This window comes from Musa acuminata, chromosome BXJ2-9 (genome assembly GCF_036884655.1).
Source record: "Musa acuminata AAA Group cultivar baxijiao chromosome BXJ2-9, Cavendish_Baxijiao_AAA, whole genome shotgun sequence".
Taxonomy (NCBI): Eukaryota; Viridiplantae; Streptophyta; class Magnoliopsida; order Zingiberales; family Musaceae; genus Musa; species Musa acuminata.
Genome location: NC_088346.1, coordinates 32,285,297 through 32,312,962, shown reverse-complemented (window position 1 = coordinate 32,312,962; position 27,666 = coordinate 32,285,297). Strand labels below are relative to the sequence as shown.

The following is a 27,666-nucleotide window of genomic DNA, read 5'->3' as shown; positions in this document are numbered from 1 at the left end:
CATCTCTTGCTCCTAGCTTGCGATGGTATAGGTTTCTCTTCTCCGATGGCCATTAAGGCGTAATGAGCAACTTGCTCGGTGTTGGACTCCTCTTCTTCGGACGCGCTCGAATCATCCCATGTTGCTTTGAGCGCCTTCTTCTTTGTTGTTCTCTTTTTGACTTGGGGACAATTACTCTTGTAGTGTCCCGGCTTTTTGCACTCATAGCAAATAACTTGGTCCTTCTTGGGTTCAAGTTTATTTTTAGTGTCATTCTTAAACTTGTTTCTTTTAATGAATTTCTTAAATTTTCTTGTTAGAAGTGCCAAGTCATCGTCACAGTCCTCATCACTTGAGTTTTCTTTCAAGTGGTCTTCCAAAGTTCTAAGTGCCATATCCTTCCTGTTCTTTGGAAGGATGTCTTCTTGCTCTTCATGAGCTTTGCAAGTCATCTCGTAGGTCATTAATGACCCAATTAGTTCTTCAAGAGGGAAGTTGTTTAGATCTTTCGCCTCTTGAATAGCAATGACTTTAGGATCCCAACTCTTAGGAAGGGATCTTAGAATCTTATTTACGAGCTCAAAATCCGAAAAACTTTTTTCGAGTCCTTTTAGACCGTTGACGACATCCGTGAAACGGGTAAACATGTCGCCAATAGTCTCACTCGGTTTCATCCGGAAAAGTTCAAAAGAGTGTAACAAAAGATTGATTTTTGACTCTTTCACTCTACTTGTGCCTTCATGAGTCACTTCGAGTGTGTGCCAAATATCAAACGCGGTTTCACAAATCGAAACACGATTAAACTCGTTTTTATCAAGTGCACAAAACAAGGCATTCATAGCCTTTGCATTAAGAGCGAAAGCCTTCTTCTCCAAATCATTCCAATCGATCATTGGAAGAGAAGACTTCGAAAAACCGTTTTCGATAAGATTCCAAAGTTCAAAATCCATAGAAATAAGAAAGATCCTCATTCGGGTCTTCCAATAGGTGTAGTCCGTCCCATTGAACATGGGTGGACGTGTAATAGAATGGCCCTCTTGGTTTCTGGCGTAAGCCATCTCTCTAGGGTTTTAATCTGTTTGAGAGTGAACCTGGCTCTGATACCAATTGTTAGGATCGAGAGCACTAAGAGGGGGGGGGGGGGTGAATTAGTGCAGCGGAAAACTTTCTGCGATTAAAATCGAAAGCTGCGTTCGAACGATAAAAATGATTTCTGGGTAAAATCCGATTCTAAGCAAGATGATATCAAAGTTAATCTATGCAGGGAGTTTGCAGCTATGATGAAAAACCAGAATATAGGCGCAAGCTGAAATCCGACGTTCGTACGAAGAAACTGATTTACGTCTAAGTGATGATTCGTAAATCACTTGATTAGGCAAGATGCAGTTTAAGCAAGAGTATGAAGGTAGTTTGCAGTTATGGTAAAGCTCAAAACGTAAACGCAATCTGCAATATGATGATCGTATGAAAAAGCAGATTTACGTCTAAACACTGATTCGGAAAGTAAAAGGCTTGAAACCCGATCGTAAAAGCGCAGAAGACAGTAAACTTCATAGGAGGTTTGCAGTAAAGATAATATGCTCAAAGTAAATGCAAACCGAGATTTAGAGTGGTTCGGTCAATCTTGACCTACTCCACTTTTGGCTTCCTCCACCGACGAGGTCACCGACGTCAACTAGAGGCCTTCCTTCAATAGGCGAAGGCCAACCACCCTTTTACAGTTTCACTCCTTTTGACGGGCGTAGGAGACAACTCTTACAGAAATTTTCTCTCCTCTCTTTACAACTCAAAACTTGAAGAACGGAGGGAGGAGAACTTTTGGCCTTTACAACAATTTTGAGCTCTAAGAATCACAGAAAGATGTCAAGATTTCGAGTGTTAGTTATTTCTTTCAGTGCTAAATGGGTGGGGTATTTATAGGCCCCAACCCAGTGCAAATTTGGAGCTCAAAACTGTCAATTCCTGGAATTTCGGGATCCGGCAGTTGCACCTCCTGACTGGGGCGGTTGCATCGCCTGCCAGAGCTCGAAGACCGAGCTCAGGCAGTGCTACCTCCTGTCAGGAGAGGTTGCACTGCCCAGTCTCGCTTGGAGACTGAGCCCAGGCAGTTGCACCTCCTGGCTGGGGCAGTTGCACCGCCCAGTCTCCCTGGGAGACTTAGCGCAGGCGGTTGCACCTCCTGGCTTGGGCGGTTGCACCTCCTACAGTAATCAAGGTCCGAATGGGTAGATCCATTCGGCCCAAATTGGGTCTTTCAGGGGCCCAATTGCCCCAAGATTAAGCCAATGGGATCACCTCCCATTACCAACTTAATCATTGTGCTAACTACGATAAATCCTAAGACAATTTCTGCAGCTTGCTCCGGTGCGTCAATCGCATCTTCCAGCGAGTTTCCGGCGAACTTCCGTCGATCATCCGATGAACCCTCAGTGATTCTCCTGCGGACTTCCGGCAAACTCCTGGACTTGCGACGATACACTTGGCGAGTTCCGACGAGCTTCTTTGGCAAGCTTATGGACTTCTCGGATTTGTTCCCGCAAAACCTCCGACGACAGTCCGAACTTCCGTCGAGCTCTCGAACTCCCAACGTGATCATTGTCATGACTCCGGCGCAACTCCTGCTGCACGTCTTACTTTCATCATAGTTAATCCTGCACACTTATCTCAACATATAGGTTAGACAACAAATGACAATTGACTTCATCATCAAAATCCGAGATTCAACAACCTATGACATAGAGATGTCAGTGGTGACCTGAGGACATTGTATGCTTAGTCAAGTCCCTTAAGGGCATATCATTGAATCAGACTCATCTTATAATGATGGTGATGACTTAATTGGATATCATGGTTGGTCAAGTCCCTCGAGACCGTGATGGTTCGGAGGCTGAATAAGACGGGAGTCATAATGAGTTGTGATCGGCAAGAGTAGCCTACCTTTTAAGCTTAACATAATCGGTCGAGTCCCTCGAGGCTACGTTGAGATGCTGATTGGATCCCGATCCTCATTAGCGATCATCTGGAGATCTCTGATTCATATACCAGAGGAAGTTATGTGCTTCGTAAGAAAATAATTGGAGTAGATTAAGATAGAAGACCATATCTTAATTATTTATTTTTATAAAATCTGCATATTATTTATTTTTGCTACATGTTTATTTTCAGAAAATATCACTTTCAAATCCCTTACGTGGCATACTTGATGTCAACCGCCTCATTGGTCCAAACTACACGGATTGTCTTCGCAACTTAAGAATCTTTCTCATGGCAGAGAAAATTACGTATATCCTTGATATAGTTATACCTACACCCGAGGAAGGGGCAAACGAGGATGAGGTTGCTCACTATGTGAAATACATAGATTACTCCACTCTTGCTCAATGTTACATGTTAGGCTCCATAACTCCCGAGTTATAGAGACAATATGAAAAGATAGATGTTAGATCCATTCTCCTACATGTCTGCAAACTATTTAAGGAACAAGGAAGGACTTACCGATATGAGATATCGAAGAGCCTCTTTCATGCTAGGATGACTAAAGAGACACTGGTTCGGAACCATTTTCTAAGGATGATTGAGTTGATAGATAAACTAATAGGTCCAGGAATTGTCCTAAAGGATAACCAGTGTGGATCTTGTGCTTTAGTCCCTACCATATTCCTTTACTAAATTTTAATATGAATAAGCTTGAGGTGATTCTCCCTAAGCTCCTCAATATATTGAGAGAGGTAGAGAGCACTATCAAGAAAGAAAAGCATATTCTCTATACTAGTGAGATCAGAAAGAAAAGGAAGGCAAAAAAGTCCCTTAAGAAGGGAAAGGGCAAGGGTAGACTAGGTAAAGCAAAGGCCGCTAAAGAGGACCTGATGAAGTACAAAGGTCAGTGCTTCCACTATGGTAAAAATGGGCACTAGAAGAGGAACTACAAAGAGTATCTTATAGAGAAGGAAAAGTAGATGCCTGGAGAAGCTTCAAGTACATTCATGATCAGTCTTCATTTGTCATATTCTTATGATAACACATAGATGTTAGATACCGATAGTGCTTATTGTTAGGATCAATACAGCACTAAGAGGAGGGGTAAATTAGTATAGCCATAAAAATTTCGTTGATTCAAAAAATTTCTTTCGATACAATCATTTCGACATAGCCTATATTAGAGAGTAATGAAAATAACGATTTAAAGTAAATGCAAAGTGTAGAATATAGCTAAGTAGTGAAAGAAAGTAGTAAGGAAAGAATACACTAGATTTATAGTGGTTCGATCGTTGTGACCTACATCTACTTCTTATTCCTCCTCCGTTAAGGTCACCAGCATCCACTAATAGTCTTCCTTCAATAGGCGAAGACCAACCACCTTCTTACAAAGATTTCTCTTTTTCATGGGCTTAGGAGACAACTCTCACACCTCTTCTCTAATGATTAGAAAGCTTAAGAAAGTGGACTCTTAGCTCTTTTTACAATACTTTTACACACCAATACTCAAAGATTTTTTCACACTTTGTTATAGCCTTTGTTCTCCTTTCATACAGAAATGAGTGAGGTATTTATAGGCTCCAAAGGTTTCATAATTGAAGCCAAAAAGTATCTCTTCTTGGATTTCCAGGGTACTGGCAATACCACCGCTATTATTGGGTGGTACCATCGCCAGGTACTCTGACACTGGGTGGTACCACCACCTAGTCTGGTGGTACTATAGCTTGACAGAGCCTCGGAGACTGTACTTTGGTGATACCACCACCTGACATGGTGGTACCATCGCCTTACAACATTAACTATCGGCGATACCACCGCTTAGTCTAGGTGGTCCCACCGCCCAGACCACTTGGAAGGCTGAGCCTCAAGCGGTTCCACCGCCTACCTTGGGTGGTGCCATCGCTTGGCAAGGCCCCAAGTGGCCGAGTGGGCCTTCCATCCGGCCCAACTCAGTCCTATTTTAGGTCAAGTTGGCCCCTAACTAAGTTAGTGGGATTACCTCTCAATCTTAACTCAATCTTGATTCAAACTACGATAATTAAGACATTAACTAAGCAATCTTTATCCAGTATGTCAATCATTCTTCCGGCGAAGTCTCAACAAATTTTTGGTGAACTTTTCAGCATGCTTTTGGCGAACTCCCAACGAACTCTTGGCGAGCTCCAAACGAACTCTCAACGAACATCCGACAAACTCTCGGCGAGCTTTTGACGAACTCCCGACGAGCTCTCAGCGAACTTCCGACAAACTCTCGATGAGCTTCCGGCACATTGTTCGAATTTTTGACATCATCCGATCTTTGACTCCGACACATTATATACTTTATGCCTTATCCAATATCGTAGTTAATCCTGCAACACTTATCTCAACATATGGATTATATCATTTATCAATTGATTTCATCATCAAAATTCGAGATTCAACAATCACCCCCTTTTTTATGATGATAACCAATTGATGACGGAGTTACCCTTAACTCCCCCTATCTATATACCACATTGAGAAGAAAGCAAACTTGAATTCAAAAAGAATTGCAACCTTTGAATTCAAGTTAAACACTTTCGATCATAGTGATCAAATTGCAATATATCATATCAAAATTTTAATATGTTTGTGCATCATTATAGTTTCAAATTAAAACAAGCATAATTTCAAAACCTTGCATTTCATCCTTACTTCACACATGATACCAAAAATAAATCAATCATCACTATGGGCATGTTATACATGATACTCAAGCATACATCATTTTGGGGATAACATTCATGATGTTAAGACATTAAAATTTTTAAGCATTTATCACTTCATGCATTAAATCAACATTTTGATCATGATACCAAACATTCATCATTTTGCTCTGATACTATTTCTCCCCCTTTATCATCAACAAAAAGGAGAATCATTCAACAATGCAAGTGTTTAAAAGCATGTCAAGTAAGTTTTACACTAATTTATCCAAGCTAGCAAAAATGAGAAGTTAAGTAAAAACTTTGCATGAAAAATGAGAAGCTAGCATTTTTGCTTAGGAGCTTTTGGTTCTTATTAAGATGTCCAAGTTTCTTTCTTCCTTTGTCATAAAAAGATAAGAAGAAGAGGAAGAAGAGTAAGGGAGGAATTCATTCTCCACAAAAAAAATCAAGAACCAAATTCATGAAATGATTTGAACCAAGTGAAATCCATAATAAATGAGTTTCATTGAATCAAGCTTCTAGTTTAGTAAAGAGAAAGCATTCATTAAAAGGATCAAAATATCCATATAAAATCAAATCCCTATTCTTGCAAATGATCATCACATACTAAAAGTCCATGAATAAAAAATTCTTAGAAGAGTGAGGAAGAATTCATGAGAAAGGAGCATCAAATGAAGGATCAAAAATCCATGAATAAAACTTCATAAATCAAATCCCTTTTCTTTAAATAGAAGGAAGAAGGATTCAAAGGAATTAATTAAGTCATTAATCCAAAAATCCATGAATCAAGGCTCTTCTTTTGTAAATATAAAGACGATCTCGATTTAAAAAGAAAATTTAAGTTATGAAAAGTTGAGAAATCTGAAAAAGGAATTCATGCATTTGGAAGATTTAGCATACCTAATTCTCTTCTAATGAAATCAAACTGTTCCTCAATCAATGGTTTTGTAAAAATATTTGTTAATTGATGCTTTGTATCAATAAAGCCTGAGAGATTCATGTCGAAGGATATCCCAGATAAGGTGAGTAGATTGTTTAGGTCCATTTATAGACTGAAGCAAGCTTCCCGAAGTTGAAACATAAGATTTGATGAGATAATCAAATCTTATGACTTCGTTAAAAATGAATATTAGCCTTGTGTGTACAGGAAGGTAAGTGGGAGCGCTATCACCTTCTTGGTGTTATATGTGGATAACATCCTATTCATTGGGAATGATGTAGGAATACTCTCCATAATAAAAACTTGGTTATCTAGACACTTCTCCATGAAGGACTTAGGGGAAGCATCCTACATCTTGGGGATTCGGATCTATAGAGATAGATCTAAGAGGATACTTGGCTTGTCCCAGTCCAAGTACATAGACACTATTATCAAAATGTTTGGCAGAAAAATTCTAAGAGATGTCTCATACTGATGAGACATGGGATATCGCTTTCAAAGAATATATCCCCAAAGGCTCCTAAAGAAAGAGCGAATATGGATAAGATACCCTATGCCTTAGTAATAGGGTCTATCATGTATGTCATGCTATATACCAGGCCTGATATAGTGCATGCTCTGAGTGCCATGAGCTGGTATCAAGCAGATCCAGGCTTAGAGCACTAGAAAGCTATAAAGTATATCTTTAAGTACTTTAAAAGGAATAAGGATCTTTTACTGATATATAGAGGTAGTAGCCTTAGGGTTAAGGGCTATATGGACTCGAGTTTTCACTCCGATGTTGATTATAGTAAGTCAAATTCAGGGTATGTGTACACCCTGAATGGAGGCGTAATATGCTAGAAAATTTCCTAGCAGGATACTACTGTTGACTCGACCATAGAGGTAGAGTACATTGCTGCAACAAATATAGCAAAGCAAGGGGTCTAGATAAAGAAGTTCATCACATATGTGTGAGTCATGTCGGGCAACGAGGAGTTGATTCCCTTATATTGCGACAACAATGGGGCGAACGCTCAAATGATGGAACCCAGGTCTCAACATAAGTGTTCTAAGGAAGTTCCAATTTATTAGGGAGATCATGGCCCAAGGAGATGTAGCAATAGAAAGAGTTTCATTTGAAGATAATATCACAAATCCACTAACAAAGTCATTGTCTCATATTACCTTTGAGCGTCATAGGGGTCGGATGGGGATCAAACAAATAGGTGATTAGCTTTATGTCAAGTGAGAGATTGCTAGTCATAGGAGCCCTGCAAGCCAATCACGTGAGTGATGACACATGTGACATAATACACATTCTTTTTTCTTATTATATAATTTGATATTTTATCACTTTATATTGTTTGTTGCATGAATATATATATATATATATATATATATATATATATATATATATATATATATATATATATGAATATATATATATATATATATATATATATTGTGATGTTCATGGATCTGTGCAATGGGAATCAAATTATGATGAGATCACGAAAATGAGACACACTCATCTTTAAATATAAACCTTAAATAAATAGGTTACTCGAGAGGGACATTAAGATTGTTGGATCTTGGATTTTGATGATGAAATCAATTGGTGAATTAATGATCTAATTCATGTGTTGAGATAAGTGATGCAAGACTAACTACGATCATGAAAAAGGTAAAACAATTAAAGAATAATCGAATGTTGGGCTAGAGTCAATGATCGGGTATTGGGCCAGATGAATCGGGGGATACACCAAAGGATCGAATGATGTAGTGAAAGCTCGTCGGAAGTTCACCGAAAGCTCACCGGAAGATCGCTGGGAATTCACCAAAAGTTCACCGAGAGTTCATTTGAATAGTTGACATGCTGGACAATTTAGATTGCTTGTATCGTAATTATTTTAGCCTTAACTATTATAGTTAGGACTTTCATTTGAGTTAGTTTTGGAAGAAATTCTACTCACTCAATTATGGGCCAACTTGGGCCAAAATAGGGCTGAATTGGGCCGTTTAGATGGCCTATTCAGCCACTTAGAGCCACATCAAGTGGTGGCATCGTCGAGACTGGGCGGTGGAACCGCTTGAGGCTAGACCTCCCAAGAAGTCTAGGTAGTGGTACCGCCTAGATTGGGTGGTAGTACCACTAGTAGTTAATACTACTAGGTGGTGGTACCACTAGAGCCCAATTTTCGAGGCTTTGTTAGGTGTTCATACCTACCACCCAAACTGAGCAATGGTACCATCCAATGTTAGTCTACAGGCGATGGTACCATCCAATAATGGTGGTGGTACCACTAGTACCCCGAAAATTAGGGATGAGATACTTTTGACTCCATTTTTGAAGTCATTGAGACCTATAAATACTTCATTCTTTCCCATATGAAAGAGTACAAAAAGTATGAACAAAAGCCTTAAGATTTTGAGTTGTAGAAGTGTTGAAAAAGTGCTAAGTGTCCTCCTCGTCCTTCTTTAGCTTTGTGATCATTCTGAGAGGGATGTTAGACTTGTAAAGGTTGTCTCCTAAACTTGTGAAAATGAGAAAGAGTTGTAAGAAGGTAGTTGGTCTTCGCCCATTGAAGGAAGACCATTAGTGGACGTCGATGGCCTCAACGAAGGAGGAATCAGGAGTGGACGTAGGTCACGACAACCGAACCACTATAAAATTGGTGTGTCTTCTCTTTTTTGCCTTTTTCCTTTATATTGCTTATTGATTTGGTTGCTCACTTTACTTCACACTTTCTTTAAGTTCAAATGCATTTCTGATATGATTTTATCGAAACGATTTTTCTAAATACACAATATTTTTATGTAAGCACTAATTCACCCCCCCTCTGAGTGTCGATTTCGATCCTAACAGAGATAACCGGATAGACTAGTGTACTATATACCCATCCATATGATGGAGGTAGCTAGTCTCATAGCTACTCGTGTAGAGACACTAGGGATACAATGCAGGTGCTCATTGGAGAATGAGTTCACTAATTGAGCCGCTCACGGAACATTGGATGATTGATGATCCCTTATTGTTAGATAACGATTCCGTTATCTCAATGGTGTATCTGATCCTTAGACTTGAGACACCAAGGATGTTTTGTATGAGTACTCCACTCTTTAATACTGGACTTATAAGCCTAGAAGTTTCAGATCTAATACAGTCGGTCATCGGGAGTGGTAGCCAACCTTACGAAAGCTATTGAATGTTGATAGAGGATCATCCACTCTCAGTATCATGAGAGGAATATCTCATATGTTCTCGCTTAGACAAATCCCTGGCCAGGGTCATTCGGATTGAGAGAGAAAAAGTTCTTCGGGAGAATCTAATTGGAGCGAGACTCGACTAGAAACTGTATGGGCCTGATAGCATCATGCCTAGTATACGGTCTTTGGGGTATTAGATAGATAAGGGACTATAGATATATAATAACTAAGGACAGATAGGTCCAATGGATTGGATTCCTTTATATCGTCTATGAACTATGTCGTAGTAGCCTAGTACGCCCGCAATCAATGAGTCGAGTGAATTATTATAGAGATAATAATTCATTGAGCTAGAAAATTTTTTGATAATTATAACTCATAGCCAGCTTGATATTGGGCCTAGAGGGTCACACATATATGGTAGGTGTGGCGACAAGTAAAGGTTTAGATATGATATATCCATTGGAGCCCCTATCTTACTGGATATCCAATAAACCCCTGAATTATTGGATCCTATGGATGAGATCTAATAAGAGCCAATGAGAGATCATTAGGTAGAGATCCACTAATCTTAGTAGCATATGTAGTTAGATAGGGATCCAGTATCCAATATAGTAGGATCCATTAAGGTAAGTTGATATGGGGCCTCTATAAATAGGAGTGAACCAAAGGATCATGGGCTAAGTTCTTTTTGGCTGCCTCCTCCTATTCTCCTCTCTCCCTCTCCTCATACTACAGCCCCTATTTGGGCCGTATGGATAGCAAGAAGGGGCAACCCCTTCTTGATTATGTGGTGCGCATGAGGAAGATATTTGGGTAGCAATATGAGTAGCGTCTTCACAGCCCCTGTCATATGGATCACCGCTAGAGAGGATGACAATTGACCTCATTCATCCTCTCTCACCGATCTACAGGTTTTCAGGGACATACGATCTCCCTATGTAATACATCTTTCTTATGCACGTAGTTTTTTAGTTTTGCGGGTTTTTATGCACCAATCTTTGCACGGCGATAAAACCTTTTTTTTCTGCAGGAATTCTGGGATTTTGTTTTGTGTTCTTCTACTGTGCATGTGATGTCACCCTAGATTTCCCAACAAAAACTATCACTTTATGGTTGTGGATCGCCTTACAAAATATGCTCATTTTTATGCTAGACGACATATGTTGCAAGTGTTTCTCGCTTTTTTCTTGAGAATATAATGAAGTTGCATAGAATTTCACGTTCCATTGTTAGTGATCGAGATAAAGTTTTTACTAGCGAAAGATCTCTTTCACTTGTAGGGTACCCAGTTCAATATGAGTTTTGCTTATCACCCACAAACAGATGGGCAGATTGAAGTAGTAAATAGATGTATAGAAAACTATCTCAAATGTTTTACCAATGATAAACCAAAGGAGTGGATGAAATAGCTTCATTGGGCAAAATGATGGTACAATACCCCCAAAGGGTCCAACGTGGTCCAACATGGTCATGATCGACAAATGCAAGTTACAAACATAAACTTCACAAGCTCTAAACGTTTATGCAATAAAGGGTCCAAGGTGATCTACCACGATAAAAAACCTTCACAAATGCCCACATGACATTGTTGCAGAATAAGATAACGAACTAGACCTAGATATTACCCTAAATGCTCATCTAGTCATATGCCACCCAAGTAGCTCTTGAGTGTTATACTAGCTGACACTCTGCATTATTCTACGAAGTTCGAAAACCCCAAAATGGCCTATCTAGATGGCTTGTTTCTAGATAGTTTTGCATCTACACGATGACTACATACAACATGTGTTTACAGAAACGATCATAAAAGCCAACTAAACTGGGGATGACAAACCTACTACAAGCCCTCTACATGTTCTGCACAGCATGAACAAAACTGAAAGATATAAACATACATGAGCATTATATCAAATATCTTATTTATAGTTTTATTTGTGACATCACGGAGGTGATCACGAGTGAGAACATAACAAAAGCTCAAAGCAATATGTGAATGTTTGGGTCGGCCAACCATCAGCCAGCCCAACTCCATCCAAAATTTATGGAATCATGAAGGCGGACAACACTAGCATTGGCAAGTGGGCTCCGACAATTACAAATCATCCTTAACCGAATTTTTTTATTTTTTTATTTTTTATTCTTTTAAAGGCAAGTGACGAATTAGAATTCGAGTTCAGAAACTTATGATAAACTATCAAGATTTTCTTATCAGCTAAGATAAATATTGGTACTATATGAGTATAGGATGACTGGGGTATCGACTCGGGTTACATTTGTTTTTTTTTTAACTGAAAAATAATCTATATATTGTTTTAAAAAAAAAATAAAGTCAAATAATATTATATTAAATTTAATTTATAATTAATTTAAGATTAATTCACTTTTGGAAGTTGCCGAGAAGAGGAACCTTTGGTGCAATCAACACTAATATATATTCAATCGTTTTGTATATTCCGCAAGGCGTTTCTTCATGTTTATTTGAATTTGAGAGGTGTCCGAGAAGTGGCGTTAAAATGCCGAATGAAGGAGTTTTATGTTCTTTTGAAGCTTATGATTGTATTTTTCACTAATTACACAGCATGAAAAGTTAAAATTATATTAAATTTGACCTTTTTTTGGTTTAGCACCTCATTCCATGGATTTTGAGCCTAAAAATTATTTCTATATGTTTGTTTGAAGTTTAGAATGCATTTTTATGAATTATTTTGAAGTTATATTAATTTTAAATATAGGGTTAGAAATCAATTGATAAAGTGGACAGTAAATTCTTTACTGGTAGTTGTGAAGGAAAATACTACTACGTCTTGCTCATTAAGATCAGGTATACCAATTGATTTGTACAAGAGTTACAGGTTTCTAATAACAAAAAGCTGTCGTAAATTAACACAAACATGGAATATAAAAAATTTTGCGTTACAATCGACAAACTTTGGAATTGGAGTCATCCCGGATTACACAGCAGAGGTTGATTGCTGATTTGTCATGCCAAACAAATTGTCAAATAACTTTGGGGCCATGGACGGAAGAAGCATTGGCACCGAAGCCATGAAATTGACAATCTTTTCATGTACATGATACCTGAAATAGAAATCATCAGCAGAAACTAACAAGAAAGATATCTAAGAAAACCAAGATTACTAGTTACCTTATTTTCCGACTCTTAGAAGCACGACGGTCAACGACCTTTCGTTTCTTAGGCTGTAACTTTCTCATAGCATAAAAAGCCGTCTCTGGAAATGATTTGGGAAAAAGAAGGGTGTGACAAAAAAGAGTCAATACTATCCTAGCATAAAAATGCTTTCCAAAGGTCTAAATCTAGATACAAAGAATATACATTTCACAGGTGAAGAGAACGGTCTATAAATAGGTATCAGTTGACATATTAAATACAGAACTACTAACCAGATGATGTAAGATTAGACTCCAAAAATTCTTTCAGAAGTTGTGAATAGAATTCAGAGTCATCAAGTAGTTCTGGATCGCCATCCATGCTTCCATCTTGAACGTTGCCCTAAGTAAATAATTTAACACATTAGCATGATGAGGTGTGGATTCCGCAAACATTCAAGAATTTTGGCAAAGCAAATCCTATTTGTAGTTTAAATAAAATGCTAAATATCTGAAACAAAAGATACCATGAACAGTAAATCTTGAAAATTACAGATTGCAATTTTCCAGCATAAAAACCTAAGCGAATCAAGGGCCTACTGAAGTCAATTAACTTTGTTTATTTATGTTCCATTTTAGGTGCATCAATCCTAGAACAGTTCTTTTCTGTTACTGGTAACATACCCGACAGATTCAATGAACAAGGAAATCAACAAATCAAGATGTCATCTAAGTCTGAACAACAAAACGAATGCATTGACATAAATAGGATAAGTTTAAAACCTCTTCCTTTATTGTCTCAGATTCAGACACCTCAGGTACCTGAATAACAGAGCATCCAGATTAGAACCATTTTTATAATTTCCCATATTGAATATACAGACTTGTCCCAGCCCACTTTGTTAGATGTAGAAACTTACTTTTCCAAATATGCCAACAGAAGATCTACTTAATTGCATCCTCCTAATCATTCTGCTTGGATCTCTCATGTAACCAGCTACTTGTTCACTAATGTTCTGCAGTCACAGATGGCAAAAGAACATAGTGAGGAAAGAGAAAAAGTGAACTTAAATTCAAAGAAAATGTTCTTTAAAGAAAGTCAAAAACGTTCCTAGTGTCTCAACATCACCTGATTAAATGCCTGCAATTTGCCTCTAAATGCAGCAGCACCACTTGTGACTTGTGTCTTTCGATGCCATTTGTCTATTGAGCCGTTTCTAAATGGTGCTACTCTGAAACAAAAATAATAGTGAATTCAGTAAACTTTATACAAATGCAAGGTCAAATTAACACAAAGTTATGAACAACAGAAGCATGATACTGTAACTATGATAATTAGACAGAAAATATATTCTATTGGACTTAAATGCAATAATTTGTTTCTAAAACACACATCACACTATAAACTGTGGCATTCACAAGATCACAAAACATTTACATCAGCAAAACCAAATGCTAAAGATACTTCCCACACACAAAAATTAGGAACATCCTAAAATTAAGAAAACAAGTATCCGACTAGATAAGACTCAATAACAACAGTTTTCCAGCACTAACCAGACAATGGTTCCGTAAAACTGAGAAAAGAGTGCAACTTCTTAAACCCCATAATTTGTTGAAATCCATTTGTCATTTCTGGGTATCCAGAACAAACAGTTATCTTAAATAATCCATATACAGCTGCCAGTCTAGACTTGCAAATCAGGGACGTTGTTCGGAATCTAATCAATGAATGTTCTACCATAAGATCGCACTATGTGGGTCCATAATCCAATATATTGATCTTTTCCCACTACTGGTAGCTGACAAGGGAAATAGTAATCATACTAAGAGCCACCAAATCTTTCAACTACTACTAATGAAGTTCTCTTATAGCTTCCTCTCTCTATCTGTGTCCTCTCCTCCTGCTACCAAGTCTAATTGACTTCTTACACTTTGTTGATATATATTTATAGGTCCTTTTTGAACATGCCTGTACCATCTTAAATGATTTTACCACATTTCATCCTTGACCAAAAATATCCCCAACTGTTCACCAATATAAATATTTTGCATGCATCTTTTATGTTAAACCCCAAATTTCACTTCAACATTTTAATGTCTCCAAAGTTAGCTTTTTTATATTCTTTCCTTGAATACCAAACATTATGCAAGATTCAGATAATCTAACTATCTCAAAAAATTTCTTTTGATTTATGGCACACAATACAATCACTAAATGCCTCTAATGCTCTTCTCCACTTCAATCATTATGATTCAACTAAATGAACAATTCATTAATCGTTTTCTTATGTTCAACCAAAGAAGGCCAAAATAACAAAGACCTTCACCTCTTGGGATTATTTGCACCATTACACTAACTGTAATTTAGATTTGTCTCAGATATTGCCAAAGCAACACTTAACCTACTCGATACTAAATACCAATCCTACTTAATTGGAAACTTTCTTTTCTAAAATTTCTGTCACCATAACATAGATTTATAATGAATCCTAACTAGATTTTTATCAGTGAAAAAAAATATTATTTGCACCATTACACTAACTGTAATTTAGATTTGTCTCAGATATTGCCAAAGCAACACTTAACCTACTCGATACTAAATACTAATCCTTCTTAATTGGAAACTTCCTTTTCTAAAATTTCTGTCACCATTACATAGATTTATAATGAATCCTAACTAGATTTTTATCAGTGAAAAAAATATTATTAGATGCACTATGAAATCAATCTTGATTGTGCTTAGTAAAATCCACCCTTTACTAATAATAGAAAGATACTTACTTAAAGTTGGTCATTCATGCTAATGAAAGGAAACTCATTGGACATACCAATTACTCTAACACAGTAACAACTCCATACATATCTTTTATAAGGTCAGTCATATTATATCTCATGAACTCTAATGAACTTGTGGTAAGTGAACATGAACCATATGCAAGTCTTTCCTCTTTCTTATTTATATTTCCGTTGTCTTAATACAGAAATAGCATAATGGTCGATCATGCATAAAGCCAAACAATTTTTTTAAAATAATCGTCTTATATCTCAATCTTCACTATACCCACTTTCAAAATTTCATACTACAACTTATTAGCTTAATTGCCTCATGACTTGAGCATCATTGAATATCTCATTTGTGTATGTTATTTGTTGGTTATATTATCTTACTCAATGATTTAAAAAGCGCTAGGTGCCAAAAGACACCAAGGTCCCAAAACACCCAAAGAGCTAGGCACTCGCCCAAGCAAAGCAAGACGCTCTGAAATATTAAAATATAAAAAATATATAACATAATTTAAATATATAACTATTGAAATAAAAATATGATATTAAAATAAAAATATACTATTAACAGTATATTACTTATTGTTAACAAAGGGAGAAAAGAATGTTAACAATAACAGAGAGGGATAAAAGAGTCACTGACAGTAGAAACCAACGGAAAGTGGCAACAACAACAGTGAGAAGCTGGCAACAGCAACGGTAAGACAGCTGCAGCAGCGCTGCGAACGACAGCAACAGTAGCGGTGGAAGCTACAAACAACAGAAGCAACAATGACGGAAGCTGCGGACAACAGCAATGGTAGCGGCGAAAGCAGCAGACAGCAGCAGCGACAACGACAGAAGCTGCAAACAGTAGCAGTGGCAGCGATAGCAACGGAAGCTCCAAAGGGCGTCCATCGGTGGTGAAGGAACCTGCGGTCCTCTCCCTCGATAGTGGAAGGAACTGCACACGGAGCGACAATGGAAGAAAGCTACAAGCTCTTGCTAGGTCGTCGAACTCGTTCGTCGACGACAAATGAAGGCTCAGTTCGCCGCGTTTGTGGCGGAGGCAGCGGAAGAAAGCATCGACGATGGAGGCAAAAGCACTGCTCGGGTTGGCTCGGGATCGCGCAGGCATGAAGAGTGGCTTTTGAGGGTAAGAAACTACGTTATTAAACCAAACTAGACTTAAAAGTTCGATTCGGTTCACTTATTTGAACCAAGCGCTCGCCCGAAGCACCCGATGCCTCGGTTCAGGCAAGCGCCCAGGAGACGCCTCATTGAAGCTTGCCACCTGGTCCACACAAACGAGGCACTCGGGCGAGCTCATTGAAGCGTGCCACTTGGTCCACAAACGAGGCGCTCGGGCGAGGCGAGGCCCGAGCGCCTATTTAAATCACTGGTCTTACTTGATGAGAGTCTAAGTGGAATTAATTATAAATTTTAACTATGGAGACAATCCTTATCCATATGCATTCGGTAATAAACAAACTTATTAGTTACATATAGATATTATTTTAGTTGATAAGAATATAAATAAAATTATTTCTTAATTTAAATTATAGAAATAATACTTGAAAATTAAAGGTTTTAACACTAAGAGTAGAAATGAGGATATATTTAAGTTGGATGAATCCATTATTTAACAAGATGAAGATATTGATAAAGATGTTTCTTGTAAAGTAAAAACTCGATGATTAAAGTGAAGAGGAGCGTCATGAATTTTGTATGATCACTGAACACCTTTAGATTAAAAGAAAAATCTTACGAGATAGTTGTTAGTTCAATAATGTTTAGGAATCTGAATGTTGGACAATTAAGAGAAAATACATATACAAGTTAACGACAATATGAGAATATTAAGATGAATGTGTGGAGATACTATAAAAAATTAAAAAAATATTTACATTCCTGTAAAAGACTTGGGTGTACCTTCATTAAAAAATAAAATAACGAAAAATTATTTAAGATAATATGAACATGAGCTAAGAAGGTCATGATTTGAAGAGGTGAGGCAATTAGTATTAGTGGTATGAGATGTTGAAACCTAAGACCTTACAAATAACTATAAATATAGATCTAAATGCTTCTAATTTAAATAAAGATATTGCTTCTCATAATATAATCAACCCTAAATAGTTGTGGGCATTACAATTTGTTGTTGTGCCCCATTGTAGTAATTTCTTTTCGAACTTTACTACAAGCCACCAAGTCTCCCTTAATGCAACAATCTTATATTTTGTTTCTTCGAGAACCATACTTGCCACTATATTAATCTAAGTGGTTATCAGAGTGTACCTCATATTAATATGGTTGCCTATAAGTTCGCCTCCTTAGTTATCCATTCTATTATACAAGGATTATATTCTAACATTTTAAATCCGTTGCCCCTTAGACTCCTTGGTTATCCTCCCCCTTCCTATCCGTCCACCGCCCCTTTCTGTTCTCCGTCTTTTAATACCTTCCCAAAACACCGGTATATACCGATGTACCAACACATGGTACACTAGCACTGATTGGCATATACCGATCCAACCGAATCATTGAAACAGGTCTGGTACCTGAATCGACAATCCTTGATTGAAGCCTTGAAGGTTTCCAGCTCATTCCAAGGATAAACATTTTAATATATATACACAAGGTCCCAAACCAAGCACTTCTTTGTTAAACATGTCACATTCAAATTAGCAAAAGTTAAAAGTCATTTTATATTGTATACTTAATGACTCGACACAACCAAACTATAAAAACTTCTACACCAATCTGAATACTCACTAATATCATCTGAGTACTCATCACTAATATTTCAAATTTCTTTCCCAAACCACACCTAAATCCAAAAGTCTTTCATCTAAGCTAAAAAATTATCTGCAGAAAATTACACTGAATCTAGCAAGTAATTTTTTTGCTACTTAAGAGCAAGACTAGGTCAATTGTAAAATATGTCCTGTTAAATGACATTTTAACAACATACCTAGAATGCATATCAATTATTTGCAGCCACTCGTCATCATTATCTTCCTTCACCTTGCCAAAGGAATCCTCACTCTTAGAAGACTCTTTGTTGTTTCCTTCATTAATTAAAGCATATCAACATCAAGTAATGGTGTAACAATTCTGAAAATTTCAAACTACTAGTCATGAGAAGCATGCAAACAAAGACAGGAGCACACATGTGAATGGAAATGCAGAAAAAGGATAAAATATTCAAAGACTAACTACAAAAATGAAATGTCATAAATGGGAATAGAAGACGAGAGTTCAAGCTACAGTTTGTCAGACAACCATAGATTACAAGGATACCATGATGAAATAGATAACTAATGTTTTCTATAATTGTGGTTTTAGTCCAAAATATAAAGGACCTATGAAAGGCATCAAATCTTCTCAACACAGCAATGGTAAAATGTAATACGTAGATTTCATAAATTAATTGCAATAGGTGGTCTTGAATATTGTGATTGGCACAAAAGAACCCAGAATTCAAACCATGAGTTTAAGTTGAAAAGGCAATTAAAGGACTCTGAGAGATTGTCTACTCTTGAACTAGAAGCACATAGTCCATAGGAATGATGGAGATCATCAGGCTTTGAAATTCACTGAGGCCTCCAAATAGGCCCATGTCAGCTAAGGTTGTCTTGAACACTTATTGTTTTACTGCTAGACATTTACAGGAATGGCAGATTTTACCTAATTCTGCTATCAATACCATGTTCAATACCTTCTAGATAAAGAGCAGATTAATGTTTTCAGGCCATGGTATATATGTACCTGGCATAGCTCTCATTCACCTTTAATTTTTAGTTATGCTACCACATAAGTCCTCAACTTCCAGTGAATGGCCCATATGCAGCTACCACAGTACAGCTAAAGCAAGTAATATGTGACTAATTAAAGAAAAATCACTGATAAATGTCATAAAGACATAATCAGCAGTTCAGATATGCATTACAACATTTTCTATGCAGAAGATAATGTTTCCAATTTCTATATGACTTTACTCAAAAAAAAATTGTGAAGAAGTGGAAAAGTTGCTATTGATGCAATCTTAATGAAGGGGTGTGTTACATGACAAGATCCAACAAGAAGCATAAGTATCTATCTACATTGTATTACAAACCATACCAGTTAAACCCTGAAGAATATAAGGGTTCTTCTCAAGTAAAGCCTGAAAATACAATAGACAACAAATAAAGAATGAAATACAAGGTACAAAAGTCACAGCAAAATATAATCAAAAAACTTTCATGAAAAGCACCACTATACCTCCTGCAACTCCAATATACTACCTAATGTCCGCTTAGAAGAATCTATAAGGTCTGTGTATGCTTGATCAACATCTTCATCTGAATTGCAAAATAAGGACCTTACAGGTTCCTGATGGGTGCATCACATTGTAATTACAAGCATATTATAAATTTGTAGCTCATTACATATATTTGAATGTCAACTGACCAATTATCAATTATCAATTATCAAATATGTTCCTTTAAGGTGGCATACCTGTGGAAGTTTGTTTGCGGCTGAGAATGTCTTTTGTAGTAAGAATCTCAACTCCAAAGTCTTGTCCCAAAGCACCTTCAGATGAAAATCATGGAGAGAATTAACTTATCAAATTTATCACAAAATCGACAGAAATGTTGATTCAAAAAATGTCAATCGAAATATGTAATAAATCATGAGAAAACCAAACAAGATGATCTTTCCACCAATAATCTGAGAACCAGTGAAACTTATATAGCACTTATGAGCTCTACTGATTCTAAGAAAACAATTATGAGTTCTTTAGACTCTTACAAATAATCATAAAGAAAATAGCTAAAACAACTGCATTGGTTGCAAAGTCATATTTAACTTCCAGATGATTATAAGAATGATCTAAAATCAATATTAAGAAAACAAATCTAATGTATTTAAAAATATTTTATTAAGTAGAGCATAGTCCAATAGAATAAATTGAATAAAAAAAGGTATTCCTTTCCATGTTCAGACAAACACGATACTGTGAAGCAGGACCGAAGGAGATACATTCCAGTAGTCAATTAGTACCTTCTGGTTCTTTACTGCTCGACCCTTTACAGCATCTTCATCTTTTTGATGCTTCAAATTATTCAAAAGATTCCTACATTATGACGAGCGAGAGAGAACAATTATATAGAAACAAAGCAGATCAGCACCATTGTTTGGTTGAGACGAGATATATTGTATCATCCAAATAAGAAGATTGGACAAAGAATAAAATATACTTGTAGACAAACAAAAATATCAAAGAAAAACAAAATGGGTATCAAATAAAATTGTAAACTAAGGAGACAACTATAAGAAATTCTAAGAACTACAATATTAGCGACACAGAGAAACAAGAAGTCAGAAATAAACTAACTTCCGCCTTATAAACTGGCATTACTTCAGTGATTATAAATTTCCATGTTTAAAAGAGAAAATCACCTTGCTGGCAAACTTATCAGATTTCAAAATAACTGGACATGTATAATAATAGGACTAATTGTCAAAAACTAAGAGGAAACCTATAAAAAGGCCAATCAACAACTATCTTATTGGATAATAGGACAAATGAGAGCATCACTATTTGATTCTCATATATCACTCTTTTGTTTTTGTCTAGACAATGTATTAATTCCATTATTATACATCACAGTTCACTATTGATGATGTAGTAGATTGTGAAAGATTATGCTATGCTTTCATATTTTGATACTTCAAAATATTATGGAGTCTCAATGACCATATTATATTGTGATATCTTGATAATGCATAGTTTTCATGAAAATTTAGACAACTCCAATTAAATAACAGATGTTTGAAAAAAAAAATTATTTGACATCTTTTCATATTATAAATTGTGATTTTAAATAAATGGTTCACTTTCTGCATCATAACATCTTCCATCCACTATTCACCATGATCTGTCACTACATGCGTATTACAAGCAATTTACAACTAAAAATTAAGTTGATGTCTAATCCTAGAGAAAGGTAAAACCAACATAACAATAACTTCTACTACTCAAAAAATAGTCAAGTTAGAATTATGACTAAGTTACCTATCAAAAGTTTCCATTGACACATCTTGGTGGTTACCAAATTGTTGTGGTTGATAGGTATCAGGTGTGAGTTTGTCTAAGAGCATGTTATACACAGTTTAATGGAATAGAAAGAAATTGGTTCTTTTTTGCAACAATCACCTGTTAAGAGATGATTGTACTCAAGGGTGTCCAAAAATCATCTTCTTAACTATATATGGCTTGGAGAAATTCAAGCTCAGCAAATGAATGTCAATGTGGTGCTCATATAAACTCCAAGATGGGGATGTTATAACTCTGCCCAAGTAGCTCACTAACATCCTTTTGATCAAGACAATGCAATCATCCAAATATGTTCTATTGTCTTTTTTTCTTTGGAAAATAGAAGAAACAAGTGAACTAGAAGTGGTCAATCATCGTGGCTATTCAACAATAAACATGGAACTCATTCCCAAATCAGAAGGCAATTTCAGGACATGGGCATTCATACTAGTTTCATTTATGTAACTAAGCAGCCTTACATTCCTAGCACATCCAAGAGGCCTCCTTAATACATTTCAACTCGAATATCACCATTGTCATGTCACTCTTACAATTCATTGAAAATCTGAAACAAACTCATGTTTTCATTGTTCAAAATGGTTTTCACACACTATATTCTAATCTTAGCATATAACATTGTAATACTAATGCTCAAATGAATTTGCTGACTCGGTCTCATCAGCATATCACATATACCTGTGCAGTGTTAGAAACCTATATTTTACATTACAAACTAGCATTTCTCTAGCAAAGTATTACAATCACTGTGCAAAGTCATTTAGTCCTTTCATTTAACACAAAAGATAAACATCTTCAGGCATCCAAACAATCTAAAAAAATCCAGACATAATGAGTAAAGAAAGGATCTTCCTAATTGTGGGACTCGGTTCTTCCTAATTTTTTCTAACTTATCAATTACTACAAATTTTGAGGACTAAGATTAAAGAAAAAAAGGTAGTATTAAAATATAATTTTCAACAAAATCATGGTGATTAATTATCTAAGTTCGTTATACATGATTGAATGACAAATACATGAAGCATCAAAGTGTGTGGTTCCATAGTATATGCATCAAACTGCTTCCTTAGTAAATAGACAATAAAACATGCCCAAAAGCACTTCTATCCTGCTCATTCCCCCTTACTGAAGCTAGAATCTACCTTATTCTCCAGCTTGAAATATTTTGTGTTTTATCATCGAACTTTTAAGTAAACCTATCAGCATCTACATCTAGACCATATTATTCATTTCAATCTTATTTTGGTACTTGTTTACAACAATATCATCATATGTCCCATCTACAAAGCATGATCATTGCTGTCAATCTGTAATTTTTGGCAGCAGCTTAGCAACCTTCAGTTTAAATAAACATTTCTAACCATACCAAAAAATTTGGCACAATCCATTGAGTTTGATGAATATGTATAATCAATTTACAGTATCCAAGGTAGAAAACAGATTAATGTGCCTAGTTTGCAAAGCAAGCATTGCAAATACTTTTTCCATCAAAATCGCTGATAAAGGTTTCTAAAGAAAAAGCTTTAAATGGGCATGTAATGCAAAACTATCCACTCACTTATCTAAATAACCCACATAGCAATCAAGTTATACTTACTGCTCCTCACTGCGAAGATTTTGGTATTGTTGCTCAAGTTCATCCATCTCTGCATCTATTTGCCTCCCATTTTGCTCAGCATCGCTTCCTTCAATTTCATCCTCATCCTCCTCCTAGGCCATAATTCAAAATATTCTTAAAAATCAAGCTAGAACAAATAGGAAACGAAAATCATTCCTTTAATTATTAGAACCAAGATTACCATTTCACTTTCTTGAAGGCTTTCTCCCTCTGATACACTATCGTCCTCATCAGCAAAATCTTTTCTCTTTCTCTTGGAAACAAATTGCATCCCACTTTCAGAATCATTCTCGTTTTCTGCAGTATGTTGACTCTCAATATCAACACGTTTAGATGGCTTAGGAGCTGCTCCCATTATGAATTTGAGAATTTAGGTCAATCTAGAGTAACAAAACAAAAAGAAAAGAAATTTATCGTAGTTAATAATTATCAAGTTGGTATTCATCGGTATTCTGAAACCAAATTAAGCAATTATAGTCAGACTATAGGGATAGAACTATAAACACATAGAAAGTACAACGAAAAGATATGATATTTTTAAGATATCAAAACATATTAAGCAGAATCCTTAAATTGCTAAACATGAAAATTTAACTTCAATAAATAATTGCAAACATAGACTACGGCATTTACGTGTACAGTACTCAAAGGGATTGCCTGAGTTGGACTGGAACCGGCCAAGTAATCCAATTTATCATTGAGAAACGGACATCTAACTCGCTTTTCTACCAAGGATCGTATGATTGGATTGTAGACAATGGGAGGAGAAGAGACGAGAGGGAAGGAGAGGCGAGGAGAAGAAAGGAAAGAGAGAAGGAGACGGGAGGAGACGGAAAGAGAGACGAAAGAGAGGGGAGAAGAAGAGAACGAGAAAAGAACGGTACCAGCGACAGGAGGCGGTTTGGCCTGCGACAGCGGCAGCGGGAGGTAGCGGCTTGCGGCAACGGCCGAGAGGAGGTGGCTTGGACAGCGATGTTGGCAGCGGCAGCGGCAGCGAAAAAGCTAGGGCATGGTCGTCACTGATCCCTTGGCTTCCCCAGCACGCGCCGCCTCCGCTACTTGGTTCTGTTCCCCTCTTTTAAAGGAAACCGAATCGACAGACACTACGAATTCAACTCGCGACTCATCCCGCGTCCATTAGATTTACATTTCGTAAGACGCGCTAGGCTTGATCTAGACCGTAAGATCGCACGATCCTACGGCCCAGATCGTGAATTCGATAACAAAGCTGGGAAATTACAAGAAGATATTAGCAGCAAAGACCGAGAGTAGTTATTTCACAGTACGAAAAGACATAAGGCTCTTGTTATTAAGATTATTCATTTATTGGTTAGTGTTACTTCATTTGGTGAGGAAGAAGAACAATTTTTAAGATTATTCATATCTATCTATCCATCGTAATTGGAGATATCCTGTAGTGTGTGCTTGGAGATGGATTTTAAAGCATATCTTTGTCATAGTTGTATCAAAACATGTCATGGTTCCTAAACATTTAGGGATCCGAAACCTCAACTTGAATAGGGGACCAAATTTTGAGCATCGATTATTACGCTTATTGGATTAAACCGAACCCTAAACAGTTGAATTGAGCTTTGCACACCACGAAGAAGGTAATAGAATAGCTCTGAGTTGATGTTGACTCAATCACTTTAGTTAACCTCGTTCCTGAATTCCCATAACGGTGATGAATTCTTGGAAATAACAAGGGCTCGAAGAAGAGGGGTTTATCAAAATTCATTGGCATTGTTTGCAATAATTATTATAAATATTTATTTATGTGATATGAAAAGAGAGATATTAAAAAGGATAATCTCATATTATTAAAGAACGAAGGAGTTGGGTCATATATATTGGATTTGACATAGTCTCAAAAAAAGATACGGATAGTTTGATATTGGTAAGTAAAGAAAAAGTGATTATATATATATATATATATATATATATATATATATATATATATATATATATATATATATATATATTATAGGATTTCTAACAACTTTACAGTTTCTGGACTTAAAAAAAAAGTGCTTAAAAGAAAAAAAGAAAAAGAAGGGCTTAAAAGAAACCATATCCAATTTATCAACCTCAGGATTCCCAAATTAAATTGTGTATGTAAAAAGAAGAATAAAAGAAGAAAAAAAAAACTTGTTAATACTATCTTAGTGCAGCTTAACATAAGCTATTTTGGCGAACCGCAAATCTTCGTGTTGACTGTATCTTTTAGAACCAAATGACTACAAACAACGAATCCAGATCTTCGCTGCTCAGTTACAAATGGCGATCGATGTCAGGCCAACGATGACTTATTACTCGAGGTCGAGCGTGAGTCATGGTTGCCAGTCTAAAACTGGACGAACGAAGTCTAGTACTTGAAACTTCCGGCCTCTGCGATGGTTTGCAAGGTTGGTCTCCAGTGTCCATGCCTCGACACCCTGTTGCTGTTTTCGCTATCACTTCCAGAGGTACGCACCACCTCCTCCTGCGCCTCCCCCTCTTCGGACGCCACCTGACATCAAAGGATACATACGTATTCGTACTCATGTTAGCATTTGGAGATACCAAGATTTGAGTTTTTCTATGCAATGTGACAGGGGAAGATGTGTGCCGCGTTGGTGTCAGGTGCAGAGGAAAAGACATAAAAGAGGGATTTTTTTCTAAGGTAAATCGGCCAATTAAATTGCAGTGGCCGTCTCCACATGTGAAAACCAATTTCTTTACGTTTATGATTTATCTTGTGCCTGCAAAAAAACGGTGGCGGGCGATGACAGAGGACAAGACGCGGACGAAAGAGCCGTATGCCCAAACTAGCCTTACCACAGGCGAAGAATTCGCTTCGCCGCACTGCTTTCTGACCTCTCCCTTCTTCTTCGCCAGCAACTTGCTCAGCCTCACGCGCCTCTTGGATCCGAACTCTCTCAGAACGTCTGCAGTATATATATATATGTGTGAGGAAAAGAAGCAGGTAGAGATCGAGAAATTGAAGGGGTGCGGAGAGCTGTCACCGACCTTCGAAGCTGACGAGGCGGTAGAAATGGCCGACGAGGAGGGTGTCTTCTGGGCGGAGTAGTTTAAGGTACCTCACCGAGTTCCCGCCACCGCCGCTGCTGCCACGGCTGCTGCTACGACGGTCGGAGGAGCTGGTGGAGGAGGAGGAGGAGGAGGAGCTAGAATGGGTGACGGTGGTGATGACGGCGACGTAGTGGCCGGGGTTTGATGCCATGACCTGGCTGGCGGAGAGGGGCCAGTAGGCCGTCTCCAGCCTCCCATCGGGGTGCTGGATCACCGCCGCTGCCGACTCCGACGCCTGGCAGTTCCCCATGGCCGATCGATGTCCACTCTCTTTCACCCGAGGTTTTGGCGAGGGGAGGCATATAAAGCGTCTGTTGGGTGGAGCAATTAGAAGGGCGAGGGAGGAGAAACGTAAAAGAAAGAAAGAATAAAATGGTCAACCAGGAGGGTCCAACCGCATTTTCTCGGCCTAACTAAACGACCCACGACGGCTTCGATCGACGTGTACGCGTCGTTTAACGTTGTTATATATCACGTTTAAAGCAGTAGAAACCTTGTTTCTTTGTTGACCAGCGTTCAGCTGCTGTTTCCAGCGTGAAAACAGTGGAAGGAAGCAAGAACAAGAGTGTGACCTTGGCCTTGCCATATTGGATAATTGACTCGTCTAACAAGGATCGCGCCATGGCCAAGTCCTTGTGCATCAGATCATGACACAATAACGTATTTTTTGATAATTTGTGAGCGAGAATAATGCCATGGCCAAGTCCTTGTGCATCAGATCATGACACAATAACGTATTTTTTGATAATTTGTGAGCGAGAATAATGCTTGACTAGTGAAGCAAGAACGTAATGGCACAATTCCTACGAGCACTTCGGGTTGGCCTCTTTAATTTGTTGTTCTTGCGACAACTAAGATGAAGAAGCATACAGATCGGTCAAATGGAGGAGGAGTTCCGTGAGGTAGCAGAACTCGTCATGAAGCAGGTCAGCCCATATCTCACTGAAACCAGCATTTGCGCGGCTCAGTGCAGTGTGTCGCCGTCTGGTGCAAAGAAGACAATACGTTGGAACAGTAATATTAAAATAATCTTTAATTAGATTAAAATAGGTTAAATATATAAAAATTAAAATTAAAAATTTAGAAGAGAAATCTGAAAGCATGGAAGTACTATCCGAAGCATATTCTTTCCTCTCATTTGAGCGTCGCCTGCCTACGATACAATCGGAATGATTTTCCTATAAGCACGATTACACAAAAAAATTGAGAAGATTTTTTTTTC

At 37.3% G+C, this 27,666-nt stretch overlaps 2 protein-coding genes across 2 annotated transcripts; both read right to left on the bottom strand.

Annotated features, from left to right (window-relative positions):
- Positions 1–12,556: 12,556 nt before the first annotated feature.
- LOC135623351 (uncharacterized) lies at positions 12,557–24,439 on the bottom strand. The gene is made up of 14 exons (XM_065126213.1): positions 24,257–24,439; positions 23,554–23,752; positions 23,352–23,464; positions 20,701–20,773; positions 20,155–20,229; positions 19,918–20,028; positions 19,777–19,819; positions 18,626–18,722; positions 14,015–14,117; positions 13,806–13,901; positions 13,669–13,707; positions 13,180–13,288; positions 12,923–13,007; positions 12,557–12,855 (listed from the first exon to the last, which is right to left on the bottom strand). Exons 2-14 carry the CDS (start codon positions 23,725–23,727, stop codon positions 12,729–12,731), a joined length of 1,245 nt encoding a protein of 414 aa, XP_064982285.1. The 5' UTR covers positions 23,728–23,752; positions 24,257–24,439; the 3' UTR covers positions 12,557–12,728.
- A 1,137-nt stretch (positions 24,440–25,576) lies between these two features.
- LOC135621910 (uncharacterized) lies at positions 25,577–26,760 on the bottom strand. The gene is made up of 3 exons (XM_065123535.1): positions 26,382–26,760; positions 26,190–26,299; positions 25,577–25,881 (listed from the first exon to the last, which is right to left on the bottom strand). Exons 1-3 carry the CDS (start codon positions 26,692–26,694, stop codon positions 25,738–25,740), a joined length of 567 nt encoding a protein of 188 aa, XP_064979607.1. The 5' UTR covers positions 26,695–26,760; the 3' UTR covers positions 25,577–25,737.
- Positions 26,761–27,666: the final 906 nt, after the last annotated feature.